The sequence below is a fragment of the Myotis daubentonii genome, chromosome 2 (assembly GCF_963259705.1).
Source record: "Myotis daubentonii chromosome 2, mMyoDau2.1, whole genome shotgun sequence".
NCBI lineage: Eukaryota > Metazoa > Chordata > Mammalia > Chiroptera > Vespertilionidae > Myotis > Myotis daubentonii.
Genome location: NC_081841.1, coordinates 45662829 through 45681166, shown reverse-complemented (window position 1 = coordinate 45681166; position 18338 = coordinate 45662829). Strand labels below are relative to the sequence as shown.

Sequence of the window (18338 nt, the reverse complement as noted above, 5' to 3'; positions counted from 1 at the left end):
AAACCGGTTAGGGCAGTCCTTCCATTTTTAGCTACTTCCCATTTCCTTCTTCCATTTCCTCATCAAACTCCTTAAAACTATGTACATATATAATAAATAGACAATATGTATATTTTATGTATTTATGTAATAGAACCAGGTGGCAATAGTTTTAGGAGAACACAGAGATTGAAAGGAATAATATGTAATATTACATGTGAATATATATGTATGTACATATATAGTTTGTTCATTCATTATTTAAATCGTTGCCATCTGTTTCTAACCAAACTGCTAGACTGAAAACACCCACAATAAGTCACCTATGATCTTGTAAGTGCTAAATTCAAAGCTCTATTACCGAGTTCTCTTCCGAAGTGACCAAGCAGCATTTTAAAATTTATTGCCCATAGCACCTACCACCTCTTTACATATTAGAAATTTACTTGCTTAGTGACTTTCTCCTGCAGGATGTACATTTTTATGTGGGCAGATATCTTACCCTTTTGATTCACTATCTGGAATAGTGCCTGGCATGCAATAAGTGATCAATGAATATTTGTGGGGTAAATATTGCCCACCCCCTGGCCAAAATGAATTAGGCCAGAGGTGGAAACCATACCCAAACTGGTCAACTTCAGCTGCCTCCCTGAATGTTTAAACTTGGGATCAAGAGAGTCAAGCCAGTCTTTCTGTGTGAGTGTAAAATGATCTTCACTGTGAATGGAGAGAATAAAGCAGACTGATAGAGGAGACAAGACCAAGAACACCCTGACAGAATTCAAGCCCCTGGTTCCATTTATCCCAATTATCAAAGTAAATCCTATCCCTGGTGTCTGTGAAACATCCCAAAATCCTTACCGTAAGTTATCTTTTTATCTTGAGCTAATTTAGTCTCTTTTTCTGTTGCTTAGTACCAAGAGATTTCTTACTAATATACTGTTCTGTAGTTGAATGAGCTGAAAATAAACATCCTACAGCCAATTTTCATTTATTTACAACATCATATTTAAGTACTGCTTATGGGGAAAGGGTTATTTTCATCTATTCCCTAAACAAGATTATACAAACATTCATTTATTTTTTTTCTCTAAAGCCATTTTTTTAAATGAAGTCTGGTACTTCATGATAATTTCCCTTAGGCCATAGCCAACAAAATAAACTATTAAACAGAGAGTAGTTGAAGAACCTAGCTACAACAGTATATACCAAATTAAGGCTGGGGGGCGATCTGAAATGCATCTTAAATTTTGCATTTAGAAACAACAAAGCTCTATTTTGGAGAATAGAGACTGAATAATTACAGCATTGTAGCTCATGGGTACTTACCAAACAAACGCTGGTGGAAGAGAAATTTGCCAGCTATTAGTCCTATGAGAATGGCGAGTAGCCATAGTAGCACCTTCAGAAGCCTCCAGCTAACTCCTCTGGGGTATTTATTGGTTACAAATGAAAAACAGTTTCCAACAACAATAACATTGGCTTCTGTTTGGCTATGAGAAACTGGGTCCTCCGCAAATATTAAGAAGTTAAAGAAGATCACCAAGTAAGCCACAATCAGGCGAGACCAGGGGTGCTGGAAATAATAACGGAAGTCTTTACCCATCCTTCAAAACTTGAATTCCGTCGTTTACCTGGATAAGAAAAGATACATAGAGTTAGAGCAGAAAAACAAACAAAGTCTCTCTTCCTGTTATATGTTCAAATTTATAATGGCTCAATAAAAAGTTCTTCAGAAAAGATGATACCTGTTCCTACTTACAGCACCAAGACAAGTCTGAGGTTGAGTAATGTACATATTGTGCCCTCTCTGTCATCTAAGAATGCCTATGGCCATAGGTAAATTTGGAAAAAAAGAATAAAAGAATGGGGGGAGAGGAAGGGATAAGAGAGGGCAGAACACTGCTTAAAATTAGGATAATGACAGATGACATGTGGCAGTCACCTCAGGAGGAATCACAGAGCAAGATGACATAATGCAATACTTTTCCTCTCTTAAATTATTTTTGTTACTGTTATAATCCAGATTTACTTAAAAATTAAAGCAATGTAGCAGTTAACTGAGCACATATTCTTCTAGCCAAATCCCTCTCTCCAGAGTGAAGACCCCTGATAATTTGGTGGGTATACTTTCAGATCTTTTTTTAAACATTGACGAATATACATATGTGTATGCACTTTCATAAGCAGTGTTCGCAGCCTAGTTGTCAATTTCAACACAGTAAGTTTTGTGAAATAACTGAGTCTATGGTAGAATCAGGAGGGATTGGGCAATTCCTATTGTAGGAAGGAAGTGGGGAGAAAAGAAGATTTCACAGGGGAGTAGATACCCAAGTTCAAGATTGAAAAGATAGCATAATTCCTTTCCCCACGTGACTAGGCAAGGATGCTCAATCTAGGCATATTCAAAGGTGTAGAGGCCATGCAAAACAGCTGACATGCCTACAGTGGTGGTCCTAACCTGGATGTGCATTGGAAGTGGAGAAGCTTTCTTAAAATTCTGATGTCAGCCCAGCCAGTGTGGCTCAGTGGTTGATTCAATTCCTGGTCAGGGCACAAACCCAGGTGTGGGCTCAATCCCCACTAGGGGGTATGCAAGAGGTAGTTGATGGATGAATGATTCTCATCATTGATGTTTCTATCTCTCTCTCACTCTCCCTTCTTCTCTCTCTAAAATCAATTTAAAAATATATCTAAAAATTCTGATTTCCAGACCCTACCTCCAAAGTTGTGCTTAGCTTCTCTCTCTTTCCTTTTGGGAGCCAGCCTGCACACACACACCAAAAAAAACACAAACAAACAAAAAACAAAAACCATATTAAGCCTTCCTAGGTCTACCAGGGCTGTGGCTGGGTGATTTTGCCTAATTCTGGGGTTCAGTTTTGGTAAGCCTATCCAGTGCTCAGACTAAGCTGTATCTCCCCTTTTCCCCAATAATAAAGCTGATTAAACCCAGGATAAAAACAGTAATAATAAAGGCAAGATTGCACCACAATCTGCCAATTCTTTTTTCTTCCTTTTCAATGTATCTAGAACTGAGAGAGAAAAGAGGGACTCTTACAAAGCCTGCAGTATGTGACATCTCGCCTCTGTGTTGGATGTCTGCATGCATTGTTATTTCATTTTCCTCCTAACAACCCTCTGAAATAGGCATCACTTCGTTTACAGGCAGGGAACTGAAGCTCACACAGATTTTTTTTTTTTTTTTAATTTTTATTTTTTTTATTGGAAGCTCACACAGATTATGTAACTTCCAGAAGTCATCCAGCAGGAGTGCTCTGATTTGAGCCTCTGGAGTCTGACCCCAAGTCCTGGTCTCCAGCCCCTGCCGGCAGCCAGATCAGCCCCAGGCGTCTTCCCGGCCTAGGGCCCAGCCCCAGGGATGTCATCCCCCGAATGCCTTCTGGAGATATATTCTTCTCTAGAGATGATTCTATTAACTCTGTCATATAATACATTCTTCTCTAGCACAAGGAAAAATTATATACGTATATGGCTAAAAGTACAAAGATCAGGCTACGTGCCTGAAGTAACTAAGTCAATCGAAGACCTAAGAATAGGCTCCAAGGCTCCCAAATCCAAATCCAATATTCTAGGCTGATGAATGCCAATTAAACCCACAGTTTCAGTTAATGAAGACTTAAGTATTTTAGAATAGCAGCGTAAACACAACAGGAATGACCATAAAATTCAGCAAAACAAACAGTCACTGTGCTTGGCTTCATCAACCTTCTAAGCCAGGGGTGGGCAAACTTTTTGACTCAAGGGCCACAATGGGTTCTTAAACTGGACCGGAGGGCTGGAACAAAAGCATGGATGGAGTGTTTGTGTGAACTAATATAAATTCAAAGTAAACATCATTACATAAAAGGGTATGGTCTTTTTTTTTTTTTAGTTTTATTCATTTCAAACTGGCCGGATCCGGCCCGCGGGCCATAGTTTGCCCACGGCTGTAAGCCATTTCAAGTTTCTCGTGATCTGTGTGTCTTCTCTGAAATATCTGTCCCAGGGGCTGCAGCTCAGACACTTAGGAATGGTGACAATCACAAGTTTCTTTCTATTTTTTAACGTAAAGTTCGTCACCCGCTACAGCAGCAGAGACCTTCATGGTTCTCACACTGAAAAGCACAGAGAAGGCAACAAAGAACAAAAATGATCACTAGGCCAGCGACGGCGAACCTGCGACACGCGTGTCAGGGGTGACATGCGAACTCATCTTTTTGGTTGATTTTTCTTTGTTAAATGGCATTTAAATATATAAAATAAATATCAAAAATATAAGTCTTTGTTTTACTATGGTTGCAAATATCAAAAAATTTCTATATGTGACACGGCACCAGAGTTAAGTTAGGGTTTTTCAAAACGCTGGCACGCCGAGCTCAAAAGGTTCGCCATCCCTGGTCTAGGTCATGTGTTTTCATGACATTCAATAGATAAGAATGAAAAATGGGTCAACGTCAACCCGATTGCATGCAACATCTCTGGAAGTGTCCAGAGGCCACCATTACAAAAAATACACCAATATCAGCTCAAAGCCAATGAGTCTTGAAGCAGAAGTGATGCCGACCTGCCATCAGAACTGGATCGGGGTATCATTTAAGAGGTTTCTCTGTGGCTTCTCTAACCAATGGGAAATTCTGTTGTAGTTGCACCAACCCCTCCCCACTCTCTACCTACACGCAATCAAGGCAGCAGAATTTAGAATACTGAATACATGTGACCTTGATTCTTTTTAAATAAGTGCTTGGTGGAGTGTTGGCATTTAATTATTTTACAGTTGCTTTTAATTTCAGAATCTTGCTTTGTGGGCTATATTGTAATGTCTATATGTCCAAGTTGAATTAGAACATTTAAAAAAAAATTTTGGAGATAGCTATTCCTCTCCAGTAATCATATTGTTTCAAGAGAGAGAACTATAGAATTAAGCAACAGACGTGCACTAGAAAGAGATTTTAATTCCTACCGGGATGCTATGAATGCTACTATCATGCCCATGTTACAGGTAAGAAAACAAAGGCTCAGATATCCAGGAAGTAGAGGAGCCAGAATATGAATCCAAATCCATTCCTAGCCTTTGTTTTTTCTAATATACCTCAAAGCTGGAAGTGCTTCTCCCAATAAAATATTTCCCATCACATTTACAGCTTATTCTTAATTTCCACTAACAGATTTAGTGACTTAAATACTAGCCAAAGGAACAGGGCTCTGTTATTGATCTTTTAGTCTTTTTATTTTATGCTAAGAATGGCTGATATTTATTCGTGCCTCATACTCCAAAGCTGAAGTGATGTCTTCTACAGGGTCCCCAATTTCAAAATCTGCCTACCTTGAATAAAACCGCTCTGATCCCCACTTTCTGATTTTATACACAAGGTTGCCACAAGTTTGCCTCATCATCTCAGCCCAGTTTTCTCGTTCCTCAGGCATCTGATACCCAGGGCACCAAAACTCTTTTCTCTTCTATAGCTCACATAAAGCATCTTTATGATCAACAGGATCACTGGTGGCTCTAACATTAATAATCTAGGATTAAGGCTGTTCAAATAGACTACGCTTCCCAGTACAGCGCAGTCAGCAAACCCTTTACATTTGTTTAAATCCAATTCTGCACCCATGGATGAGTTTCTATCTTAAGTTTGCTTTAATCTTGGCTCTTATCAAATCATAGTGAAATGATCTGTTTATGTGTTTGTCTCCCTTCGTGGATCATAAAGTCCTGGGGTGGGGGGGGGGGGACTGTTTACTTCCAGGACACAGCTCAGTGCCAAACTCATAGTGGACTATCAAGAAACGCCTGCTGGAGTAGCTGAGTGGTACCCTCCAAAGGATAAGCCCCCTCATGGTTCAGGAGAGATGAGAAGAAGGCAGATCAACCTGCCACTGGCTAATGTTATGGAAAGAGAAGAGCAGAGGAGCCCAAAAACTGCAACAATGACTCGTCCAGTAACAGCAGTGATGTGTCCCCACCCAACACCATATCATTTTAACACCAGGCTCTGCATTATTATCACTGTTACTAAGGCTGACATTTAGTGAGTACTTACCATGTACCAGGCACTATGCCGATGAGCTTTACAAACATCTCATGTAAATTTCATAGCAGCCCAATGAAGAAAATACTGTTATTTTGCAAATGTTAAAACCAAAACTTAAGAGTTCAGTAACTTGTACCAAATAACAAAAGGAATCTCTGCCAGAGTCGGAATTCAGATCCATGCTACTTGGCTTCGACACTATGCTATGCCTTCTCCACACCAAAAATAAATTCCAAAATCTTGCCCTTTACATGTTGGCTAAAATGTGCCTGGTAATAAAACCACCCGATATAAGATTCACAGTACTTCTTGGATAAATGAGCCTACTATTACTATTCAAAATGACTGTAGTAGCACGATCGGAAAGAACGGGGACCATATGACTGCCTACAGAATTGCTCAGACTTTTGTTCTTCTTTGAGCATCTGTATAAGTAGAGCTGATCTGATTGTCCTTTGGTCATGCATCACTGATGTTCACTCTGTGATTTTCCAAGGATACTTATAGAAAACACTGCATCTCTCAGATCTCCACCATTTAATTCCCTTTTATAAGTAATGACATCATGAGGTAGAGGACACTATCATTTCTTGGTAGCCTCTGCTTTCTCACATTATAACAGTGATGAAGATATTGGTAGCTACAGGCTCAAATTTTAATACACTGTCTGATAATCCACAGGCCTTCAGTCATGGGTTCCAACTCTGGTGGCTCTAATATTTATATTTGATCTCAGAAATGCCACACATTTTACTACAAGCCAGTAGTTCACCTGGTATTAAAGGCTAAGAATGGAGAGGAATTCAAAGAAAAATGGGAAAGCGGTGAGGACACTCAGCCTGGGAAGATACTTTGAGCAAAGGCATAGGAGAGAGACCGGCACAGGCATAGCGATGTATCAGTAGTTCCGTGCGGCTGGAATACAGCGTGCTTGGGGGTATCTTATGAGAGTTAATGAAAATTTGGGGCCACCTGAAGGAAGATTGTACAAAAGTGTTGTTTTGCAGTTTACTCAGTAGAGAATAGGGAATCAAAGGTTTTAAGCCGAAACCGGTTTGGCTCAGTGGATAGAGCGTTGGCCTGCGGACTGAAGGGTCCCAGGTTCGGTTCCAGTCAAGGGCATGTACCTGGGTTGCGGGCACATCCTCAGTGGGAGATGTGCAGGAGGCGGCTGATCGATGTTTCTCTCCCATCGATGTTTCTAGCTCTCTATCTCTCTCCCTTCCTCTCTGTAAAAAATCAATAAAATATTAAAAAAAAAAAAAAGGTTTTAAAGCAGAAAAGTGGTATACTTGATTAGAGCAGGGTTTGGGGAAGATTTCTCTGTCAATATGGAAATGATCAATTGGTATGAGGCATGATGAAAGTGGGGAGATAATTTAGAGGTAACTCCAACAGTTAAAAGATGATCAGGTACCAGACCAAGGCAGCATCAGTGTCCTGAAAATTATTGTAATAATTTGTTTCAATGAACCAAAGTACCAGGCCTTCCTTCCTTACTAGGGTCTTTATAAACAAAAGGACTTCAGAAGTGTGAATGTCATGTTTCCAACAGAGACCCTGGCTCATGAATAGGTTTTACACAGTGACAAGTATGATCTAGATGGAGTGTATCACTTATATTAAAAAATATTTAAGGATGTGTATGGAAAAGTCCCCGATGAACTAATCAAATGTACAATACAAGAGACACATTATCATTAGTCAAGTAAACCACACCCAAAGCACAGCTCTGCTAGTGTAGGTCTCAGCATCTGGTAACAGCCAACCAGGTAACAGGGAGAGAGCATTGTCACTGTAGAGCTCCATTGTAGGATAAAATAAAAGCATCTCCAAATTCTTGAAGCTCCTTGGTATGTATGTCTGAAATTTCACCTGTACCCCTTCTAGCTCATATGTACTCTGTGTCTGTACTCTGCAAAACCCTAATCCTAACCTAACCCTAACCCTAAAGTGTGAACATTATTTCAGCACCTTGAATCCAATTTCTTTAAAATATAATTTTTAAAAAGACCTCCTGTACTAAGCCCTGGCCAGTTGCTCCGTGGTTAGAGCGTCGACCTGCGGACCGAAAGATCTGGGGTTTGATGCCTGGTCAAGGGCAGGTACCTTGGTTGTAGGTTCCCAGCCCTTGTAGGAGTGAGCGTGGGAGGCAACCAATTGATGTGTCTCTCTCACATCAATGTCTCTCTCTCTCTCTCTCTCTCTCTCTCTCTCTCTCTCTCTCTCTCTCTTTTTCTCTCTCTATCTCCCCCTCTCTCTCCCTCTCTCTCTCTCTCTCTCTTTCCACCCCCGCCCTCCCTTCCACTCTCTCTAGAAATCAATGGAAAAAATATCCTCAGGTGAGAATTTTTTAAAAAAAGAAAAAGACCTCCTGTACTTTACTTTTCCTTTTTAGGTATGCATTTTGTGACACACACAGCTGTGTTTCAGACAGTCCCTAGTTATATCAGTACAAGGAAACATTAAAGGCTATTTTCTTCAATTACCTAGTTATAGTATTCTACTAATGTAGGTAAAGTTCATTGCAGTTAATGGAACACTTTTACAATCATTTCATTTAATCCCTAATATGTAATTATTTTTAAAATTGTATGTCAAAAGGGAAAATGGAGTTTTAAATTATTTATTATTATTTCCTTAAAAGGTAAATGTAGCCTACATCTATATCAGAATTTACCTCTTAGTGTTTTCAATGGCAAAATCACACCATTAGAATGTCATTAGGATGATTCAAAGGAATGAGGAGCATCTGCTTTGCAGAAGGCAGCCTAAGGTGGTGGGAGGAATAGGGCCCAGCTCTGCCTGACTCGGCTACTCCCTAGCAAATCCTTGGGCAAATCCCTAACCTCTCTGAGATTCCATTTCTTCATCAGTAAAATCCTAACAAAAGTACTTTCTCCGTAGGGTTGTAGTGAAGACTAAAGGAGGCTTCATTTGTAAAGTGTCTGGTCACTTCCAGGTACTTCCTACCCTGAAGACCATTGTTAAAATACAAGTGACTCTTGGTCACTTCCATTAAAAATGAGCATGACAATAACATCAACTATCTATTACATTTATTGACGGGTTATATATGCTATTCTCACTGTTAACGGATATTTAATACAACAGCTCTACAAAGAATGAGCATTATCCTCATTTTACAAATATTGAAACTAAGGCTCAAAAATCATATAGAGAAAGTGGTGAAGTCCAAAATTTTTAATTCATAATAACATTCATCATTCATTTGTTCAATACTTAGAATGTCTATTTGTGACAGGTACTGGCCTGTGCATGAGAATTACTAACAGACAATGCCCTGTTGCCTTGCCTGTTGTAGTCTCACGTGGGACATTAAACAGAGAAAAATGAAATACTATGTATTTTGTAAAGTTATAAGTTGGTGGAGAAAATTAAGCAGGAGAAAGTTAACAGGGAGTATCAGGAGTTAGGAAAGTTGAAGAAGGCCTTATTATAAGGTGACTTTTGAACAGAGATGTGAAAGAAGGGTGGGAGGCAGGGAGATATTTGGGGAGAGAGTAATCCAAACAGAGGGGACAAAAAATTGCCAAAGCCTGTGCTGTGTGCATGATTAGGGCATGTAAGGAGCAGCCAGGGGTTGGTGTGACTGGCTAGGCTGTGGGTGCCTGGGAGTATGAAAGGAGATGAGGTCTGGGAGGTACCATAGGATTGTGATCCTGCCTGGAGGCCACACTATGCACCTGGGCTCTCCTACTGTGAGAGAGGAAGCAGGAGAGTGACACAATCTGACTTAACATGTCAGAAGAGCCACTCTGCCTGATGGTTGGACATGCATTGTCTTCTGGACACATTTGAAAGGATGGGCTGACAAGGTGTACTGATGGGCTGGACATGGACGTGGTCTGGCAAAACCCAGAATGGAATTGCCATTTCCTGAAATGGGGAGTGCATTTCCTGAGATGAACACCCTTTGAAGCAGATACAGGCAACATAATACTAATTAACATATGTAAGTACTTTTTATGTGTTGGGCTCTTGGCAAGCACTTTTTGTGCATTGTCCCAGTTAGTTCTTATACCAAACCTTTGGATTTTCCAGGGAAGAAATAGAGATTCAGAAAGGTGATAACGTGCCCAAGGTCACACAGCTACCAGCTGGCAGAAATACATCTATATGACCCAAGGTCAATACTCATAATACTGTTGTACTCCCTGCACTGAGAAGTACAGAATACAAAATAAAGGACCATTGGGAAGGAAGTAGAAGTACTGGGAAGTAGTAAGTATTAGGTGATGGCTGGCACCTCTTAGGCACTCAATAAATATTTGCTAATGGATGAATAAATAAAAATATATGGATGGTGGTATAACAGATCAAGTTTGCATGAGGAAAAAAAAAAAAAAAAACTAAAGATTCCATTCCAGAAAGAATAGACTCTGGATAATGGATATTCAAGTCTTTAAAAAGAGAAATGCCAGAAAGGTAGGAAAAAACCAAACATATATTTGCCTGGACCAGCCCTATAGTGAGGAGAGGCCTTAAACTATTACCTTGAATTGTGGGATGAAAAGGCAGACATGAGGAGATGACACATAACACTGTACATACTGCAAGTGATTAATGCAGGTTATATCAATAATAACAGAAGTAAACTCAGAATTCCTTACATTTAGTCCAATACAAGAGACCACACAGCCTTTTAAATAAAAAGCAACCTTTTAAGTCAATCAATGAAACCACCATCAGTGGCTAAGATACCAGAATGGTGTTTGTGGTCCCCTAATTTGCAAGATCATATCCATAAATCACTTCCTAGACTTTCTCTTCACATTTTTTCAACCTTTTCGTGATTTTGTTCCCTCGTTCTTACCCTGCAGTCCTTGGGATAACAAAACACTGAACCAATGCATGTTTTTAAAACAGAGAACCTGCAAGCAAGGTAGATGTGGGGTTCTCTTCTAACAAAGACATTGCCAACTTTTCATTAAACTGGCAAAATATTCATGAGCCGTTTCACATTATTAAGTTGAAAAATAATCAGCAATGAATTCGTTTAAAATGTTTAGACCTCCTTTTCAGCAACATCTGTTTATGGTAAAGAATCTAAAATACAACTCCAAAGAAAGTAAAGAGTTAGTGAATAAAATAAAATGCATTCATATCTAAAATTATTTTTTTAATGACTGGCAGTTTAAAGAAGCAATTTAAATAAAACAGACAAATACTGGTTTCTAATCACAAGGATCAGATGGAGGTGGGATGGGGGTGGGAGTAAATACCTACATCAAAATGTCAAAATCCATAATTTGAGCTAGCAGTTCATGACAAAAACTCAATACTTTACAGTAACAACAAACAATGGCTTTTACAAGGATTCTACTATTCTTTATATTCCATAAATTGGAAGAACTTGTTTTCTGAAAACAAAACCCTGAAATCTTTCTAGAAGTCCTTCCATGAACTTCAAACAATATAGCTGTTATAATTACATTTATTCAACATACTTTTCCTTAAAAAATTCTTCTGGTTCATGAGACTTATATCCACACATAAATACTAAAATAAGTATGTGCTGTTTACTATACCGTCACACACACACACACACACACACACACACACACACACTCAGTTTAGAATGAATAATGGCAGCCAAAGTGTTACCACAATGGGTCAAACACACTTGTGGTCCTGTGGTATTTTCGAAAATGAGAATCAACAAATACCTTTATTTAGTTATGATCGCGTTAGTAAACACCCAGACCCTCAAGTGCTGTTGCTGTTGTTTTCCATGAGAACACCCATAACTGCAACCTGTTAATTTAACTAACCAGTGATGATAGACGATAGATAGATTGATAGATAGATAGATGATAGATAGATAGATAGATAGATAGATAGATAGATAGATAGATAGATAGATAGATAGATGATAGACAGACAGACAGGGCTTCTACTCAATTCCTATCCTGGGAACTAGTGAAGCGAGGAAAGTTCAAGGTCTGTCCTGGAGACGTCCCTTACCCCCTTGGAGCAGGAGTTTGAGGGTTACCCACCCACAGCCTTCCGCCCACAGTCTCCTCCGCCCCGTCCCCGCAGGGCTGGCCTTGGCCCCCTCCCAGACTTTACCCTGCCTCCCAGCCCGCCATCCTCGGGCCGGGGCGGAGAGGCGCCGGGAATTCGGGGCCGGGCTCCCGGCGGCTTCCGCATACGCATACGCGGCCGGGACGAGGAGGCAGGGGCTGCGGGCAGCGGGCAGGGAGGCTCCGCAGCGGCCGGACCGCGGGCGGGGGGCGCGCCCAGCGCCGGGCCGCGTACTCACCGAAGGGGCCGCGCGGGCTCGGGGCGCCTGCACGCCGGGACCGGATGGGACTCAGCCGCGCCCGCGGCCTCGCTGGGAAGCGCGGCGAGACGGGCCGCCGGTGTCTCCGCCGCCGCTGCTGTCACCGAGCTATAAATACCGCTCGGCCCACACCCGCCGCCGCCTACGCCGGGCGCCCTCCGCAAAGTCCGCGGGCCGCGGGCCGGGCAGCGGGAGCGCAAGGGCGACGGCGCCCGGCAGGTGACCGGCGTGGCTCCAGCTGTGCGGCCACCTGCGCAGCTGGAGGCATCGCCTCCTGCCGCCCCCGCCCTCCCGCCCCCTCTGCTCCCCTCCCTCCAGCCCGCGGGCCGTGCGCGCCGGGCCCAACCTGCCTGGGCCTGGCCGGTTCCTGCAGAGCCAGCAGATGCGGGCCGGCGGGGGACGACTTAGGGCTGGGAGGGGGCGGGGGAGAGGGGGGCCGGCCGGCTTCAGCCTTGCGTGTCAGCAGCTGCCCAGTCTTCCTGGGGGAACGGACAGACTTCTTAACCCCACCATCCTGCAGGGAACCAATGGGGTTCCCCGACGGGAAATCCTCAGCGAGCTGCAAACTTTCTAATGCAGCCTCAGGTCACAGCATCCTTTCTGCTTTGGTGTGTTGGTGGTGTGGAGGGGTGGGTATGGGGACGATAGAGCCTGTGAGAAGCAGAAGTCTTACACTTTCCAGCCTGTCTGGTCTGTCACACATATGCAAATATGTCCACACATATTTATAGCACACACATTAATGCACACTTAGAAATAAATATATATGCATGCCTACATATGTATATACACATATTTAACCACACAGATATATAAGCGTACACACACACACACACACACACACACACACACACGAGCAATCTTTAACGTTTCTGCAGCCTTGCAGCCTGAAATTCTCAGGAGCCTATCATTCTGTAGTGCTCAAATGATTCATCTGCCGCTTGGGGGAGGAAGACCCTGCGACCACGTTTGGCCAATTCCTTCTTGAGTAATCTTTTCCATTTAGATATCTGTGGCCTTTGTTTCCTTCCACAACAACTCAATAACAACTGCTACCTCAGTTTACCAGTTGCTTATCATGTATTAAAAAGCTGCTATCCAACATACTGATATTCCATGCTAATGGAAGTGATCACTGATTTGTAGATCTCAAATGGGAAATGGAATAATTCATATACGCCTACAATAGCTAGTTTATGAGAAAACTAGCCCTTCCCCCTGGACTGGCATGATTCAGAAGTGGCCTTGGTAGCAAGAGAGAGAGCTGAGATGTCAGCAGATCTTACAATGGGTTGGAGAGAGCCATTGCTAAGTCCTGTGGCGTAGCTAATTGGCACAGGGGTGATTGGGAGTTCACCGCCATACTTCTCCCGAGTTTGACATCTTTTCTAGCCTTGAAGAATGACTGCATTTTTTCTACATTGTAGTCATAGTTTGTGATCATCTGATGAAACTCTTAGTTTAGTAAGATTCTCTTTAATGGGGCTTTCAAAACTTTTCCCAGAGAGTTATTTCCTATGCTAGCCCTTTGTACATTTAACTTTGACACTTCATACATCTTGCTGTAATTTATTGCAACGTCTTTTTCTCCCCCACTAAGCTATATAAACTCTTTTAGGGCAGTTTCTCACCATTGCATCCTCAATACCTAATGTAGTGAGTTAGAGTAATGGCTCAATAAGTAGCAGATTAACCCTACAGATTAATTGTTAGATTCTACTATGCTTTCATAATTACAATTTGGATTATTTTACAAAGAATTACTGTTTAAAATGGGTTTCAAAGGCTATCTGTTCCTTGCATCTCCATTTAAAGCAAAGAGTCTTCAATCAGGTGAAACTAAAAAAAAGAAAATTAAAGCTTCATCAATAATGCAATATAATACTGAGATCTGTGGTGTATTACCCCCCCCCCAAAAAAAAAAAAAACTGAAGGCACTTTTCCTATCATTGAAAGACAGTCAGTAAAACACATATTTCAAAAGCCAGTAGGGTAAACATTATTGAGCAGCTTCTCTTCTGCCTCCTTGAAAGCTAGAACCCACTCTACTCCATGGAATTTCATGGGTGTCTGATAGAATGAACTCAGCTCATCAGAACTGGAGCTTGTTACCTACCTTTGGATCTCTGTCTTCTTTACATAAATCTTGCTTCCTTTAATAATAACTTTAAGAATAAACTCAACCAATGCTCACAATCTGCTCTTACTGGACAGCTCTCGGGGTTTAAAGCATGTAGTTTTCCAGGACTACTTCCAGGCAAACATATTGAGGTGGGCAAGTCTTTCTTCAATATCAGTGCTCCCTTTTTACCACTGGCCAAGAAGCGTGTGCCCTTTGCTATAGCAGCCACCCACGATCTTCATTTTAGCCCTATCGAAGGACCAAGCAGGAATGGCCTCTACACTTGATCTTTGTCAACAATATTCAGTGATAAAAGCTCAATTTATTGAAGGTTTATAGTGTACCAGGCCCATCTCACCTAGTAAAACATTTAATCTCTGAAACAGACCTGTGAGATAGATGCTATTAGTATCACTTCCGGGTTTACGTTTGAGGAAAGAGACACAGAGAGACTGAGTAGTTCATGCAAGATCTCTTGACTAGCCAGCGTGATGGAGGGAGGCTCAGAAGCCAGGGAATGTGTTGCACCAGCCCATGTTTTAACCCCTTACTTTTTCTTCCTCCCCAGGTACCAGGGAAGGGATGTGGTTTTTATAGTCAGGAGACCTGGAATAGGGAGCATTGGTATGAATTTTGGTTCTACCACTTGGGAGCTAAAACCCTAAGCAAATTGCTACTATAAAATGACAATAAGACTCCCTAGATCAGCCTTTCTTCACCTTTGAATTCATGAGATGTTAGATTTATATATGAACTTAGGGGTCCAAAGTAGGTCCTTTGACCTATTTAAGAACAGTTCCTACTCAGGATTTAGACTACTGTTCTCCTTATTCTTCATCTCAGTCACTACCACACAGACCTGTTAGGTGCCCTAATGCATGACAGACACCTATATAGTAGTAGGTATATAATAGGTGCTCAATAAAGACCATTGTTCCTTCCTATCAAAACATACTGGAAAAAAAAAGGAGACATATATAATACTCTTTGTAATACTTTAAGCAATAAAACAAAATTAAAAAAAGAAAAAAAAGGAAAAATAAAAATAAATTAAAAAAACATACTGTCCCATGAAAACTTTCCATAGGATCAAAATGTATCAGCCAGTACACAGATGGTGATTGCTTTTTCACAGAAATTAAGCATCTCGTGTTGGCCACCAGTGTTGTATAAAAATAAGTCAATAAATAAATTAAAATGGTATAGATAGAAACCCTCGGAAGAAACCAAGATGGCAGAGCTTCAGATCTCCCACTTATCCCATTCATGTCTTAACCCAGTTATTTTCTGTAAGAGGAATTCAGCAAATTAGCCACAGTTTCAGACAATGTCAGAGCAATGGTAAAATAGTTTAGGTAGGAAACTTTCAAATCACATTCTCCAACTAGCTGCCTACTCCCCCTCCACATACAAAGTCAACCCTGTAGACAGGCTTAAAATGTGTCTTGTTTATATATAATTCCTTTGTAAACTATCTCCCAACAGTACAAATAATTAGAAATAACTAAATGAGATGATGTTTTTCTGTTCATCTCACATATTTCAATAGATTAATAATACAGTTATACTCTGTTTAAAAAAAAGACAAGCTCAATATACATTTCAAAAATTGGTGAAAATTTTTGAATTATGAGCAAAATGTATCTTCTCTAAATGACCCTTTTAAAGCAAAGGAAACTATAGCTGGAAGCTTCAATAACCTCTACCAAGTCAATCAGGAAATACTTTTATCGGTGACTTGATGGACTCCAGCAAAATTATTTTTAACTTCCAATAGGTCAATCAGGATAATGCTAATGGCATGCTCCAAATATAAACAGTGTAATTTCCTTATTTCCAACAAGGCAAGAATAGAAATTTGAACATGACCTATACAGTAGTTTTCTTCTGATATTTAAAGGCCAGTGACTCTACTGGTCAGATTTTCCTCAAGTCCTAACTGCAAAAATCCAGTCCTATTGTACCGAATGGACACTAATATATTTGAGGCCACATGTCCTGGATTTGCTTAGAAAAAGGTGGCCATCACATGTCTACTGCTTGGAATACTAGAGCTTGTAGTCAGGAGTCCTGGTTCTGCCACAAACTAGCGATGTGATGTTAAGCAAATTATTTAGCCTCTCTGTACAGTAGCAGTACTTGCCTCAGAGATTGTAGAGAGATTAAATTATGTTACACTTTTAGCATTTGTTCTGGTACATATTAATTTCTCCCTAAATGCTCTTTTTATCATCATTATTGTTCATCTAATCCCTGCCCTGCTTATATTCTGCATGTCCCAGAGTTCCCTTCACCAGAGGACTGATTCACCTAGCCTTCACTTTAGCCTACAAATGGCTGGGCAAAGGAATTTTTCTGGGCAGTTTTTATTTTTTTATTTTTTTAAATATAGTTTATTGATTTTTTACAGAGAGGAAGGGAGAGGGATAGAGAGTTAGAAACATCGATCAGCTGCCTCCTGCACACCCCCCACCGGGGATGTGCCTGCAACCAAGGCACATGCCCTTGATCGGAATCGAACCTGGGACTCTGCAGTCCACAGGCTGACGCTCTAGCCACTGAGCCAAACCGGTCAGGGCTGGGCAGTTTTTAAATTAAAGGAGTCATGCAAACAATGTGAGCTAGCAGTCAGAGCAGAAGTAGAACCATCAGCGGCTTGGTGGCCAGCATCAGCTCTGTCTCATATATGGACCTACCTGTCCTGAAGCATCTGCAGAAATGCAGCAATTCTGTCAAATTCCTTTTGTGGTGACAGAAAGGGCAATTGCTCCACTGCCCACTCCCTTCAGTTCCTTTCTCGGCCTCTTGCCTTCTCCTCTGGCCCACAGGCTCTTGCATGTGCAGAGGCCTAGGAACTGCCTGTGCCTGCCTTCCCGGGAGCAGTGTTCCACGGAGATTGGTGATGACTTCATCCATCGGAATCTGACTGCTGGTTTTAAATGGCAAATTTGCCTTTGTTCAGTTTTGACCTGACCTTTTCTTTCTTTTTGCTTGGTTTGTCCTAAAACAAATGGTCTTCTTCCTTCTTCTGTTTCCAAAAGACCAACTTAGACAAGTTTTGATAGGCCTAGCCCAAGGCGGGGGGTGGGGGGGAAGCGACTTGATTTGAGGGAACACAAAAATATGCTGGCCTTCAAGAGCCTTCATTTCATGTAAAGTACCAAATCCACCACCCAATCAATAAATATATCCCAAGCGCTGCAAGGTGCTGAGGTTTCGTAGATGGATACAGCATGTCTGTTTCCTCAGGAAACTCATGCTCTCAATGAGTAGACAAGAGATGGCTTATAGTCTCCAGAAATAGCAATACAAGGTGACATACGATTAGGGCAGTATGTATTTTACTGACCGTGAGGGCTACAGAAATTTGAAATGGAGAAATAAAACTATCCTTAGGAATTGCTGTAGAAGGCTGATGGAACGCCCGACCGGCTCCGAGATGGCTAGCTGAGCAGACTGTGTTAACTCGCACAGGCACCGAGAGCCACAACCCCTGCCGGTTTCCTTTGTTCTGCTTTCCCCTTCCCCACTCAGAAAACCTCTGCCTGCACTGAGATAGTAATATGGTCTTTGTGATGAGAGTCCCACATCTTTTCAGGCTACCGCAGGCTCTTAAATAAACCAATTTTTTTCTTCCACCAAAAAATAAAAGAAGAACAGATGGAAGAAGAAGCTTGAGGCAAACATTGAGAGATAAAGAGAATTTAGATAAGCAGAAGAGAAAGAAAAGAAGAAATTCCCAGCAAAGGGGCACAGCACAAAACCAGGGCTCATTGCCCAGAAGGTTCCCAACAAATATGGCTGAGGCAGGGCAGAGAGGCAAGGAGGAGGTTAGGAGGAAAAGTAGGGAGAGCAGCTGAAAAAAGAAGCCAGGAGGAACAGGATTGCTGTGGTC

At 41.4% G+C, this 18338-nt stretch overlaps 1 protein-coding gene across 3 annotated transcripts in view; it reads right to left on the bottom strand.

The window, feature by feature from the left end:
• The window catches only part of TMEM117 (transmembrane protein 117), a 449537-nt gene extending 432258 nt beyond the window's left edge, over nucleotides 1–17279 (bottom strand). Inside the window, exons 1-2 of one of the 3 annotated variants that reach the window (XM_059682637.1) lie at nucleotides 17140–17279; nucleotides 1309–1613 (exon numbers count right to left, since the gene is read on the bottom strand). In XM_059682637.1, the coding sequence (XP_059538620.1) occupies nucleotides 1309–1585 (277 nt within the window). In that variant the 5' untranslated portion in view covers nucleotides 1586–1613; nucleotides 17140–17279. Of the gene's footprint in view, nucleotides 1–1308; nucleotides 1614–12300; nucleotides 12631–17139 lie in introns of those variants that run through there. The other 2 variants (XM_059682638.1, XM_059682636.1) reach the window with 2 other exon arrangements.
• Nucleotides 17280–18338: the final 1059 nt, after the last annotated feature.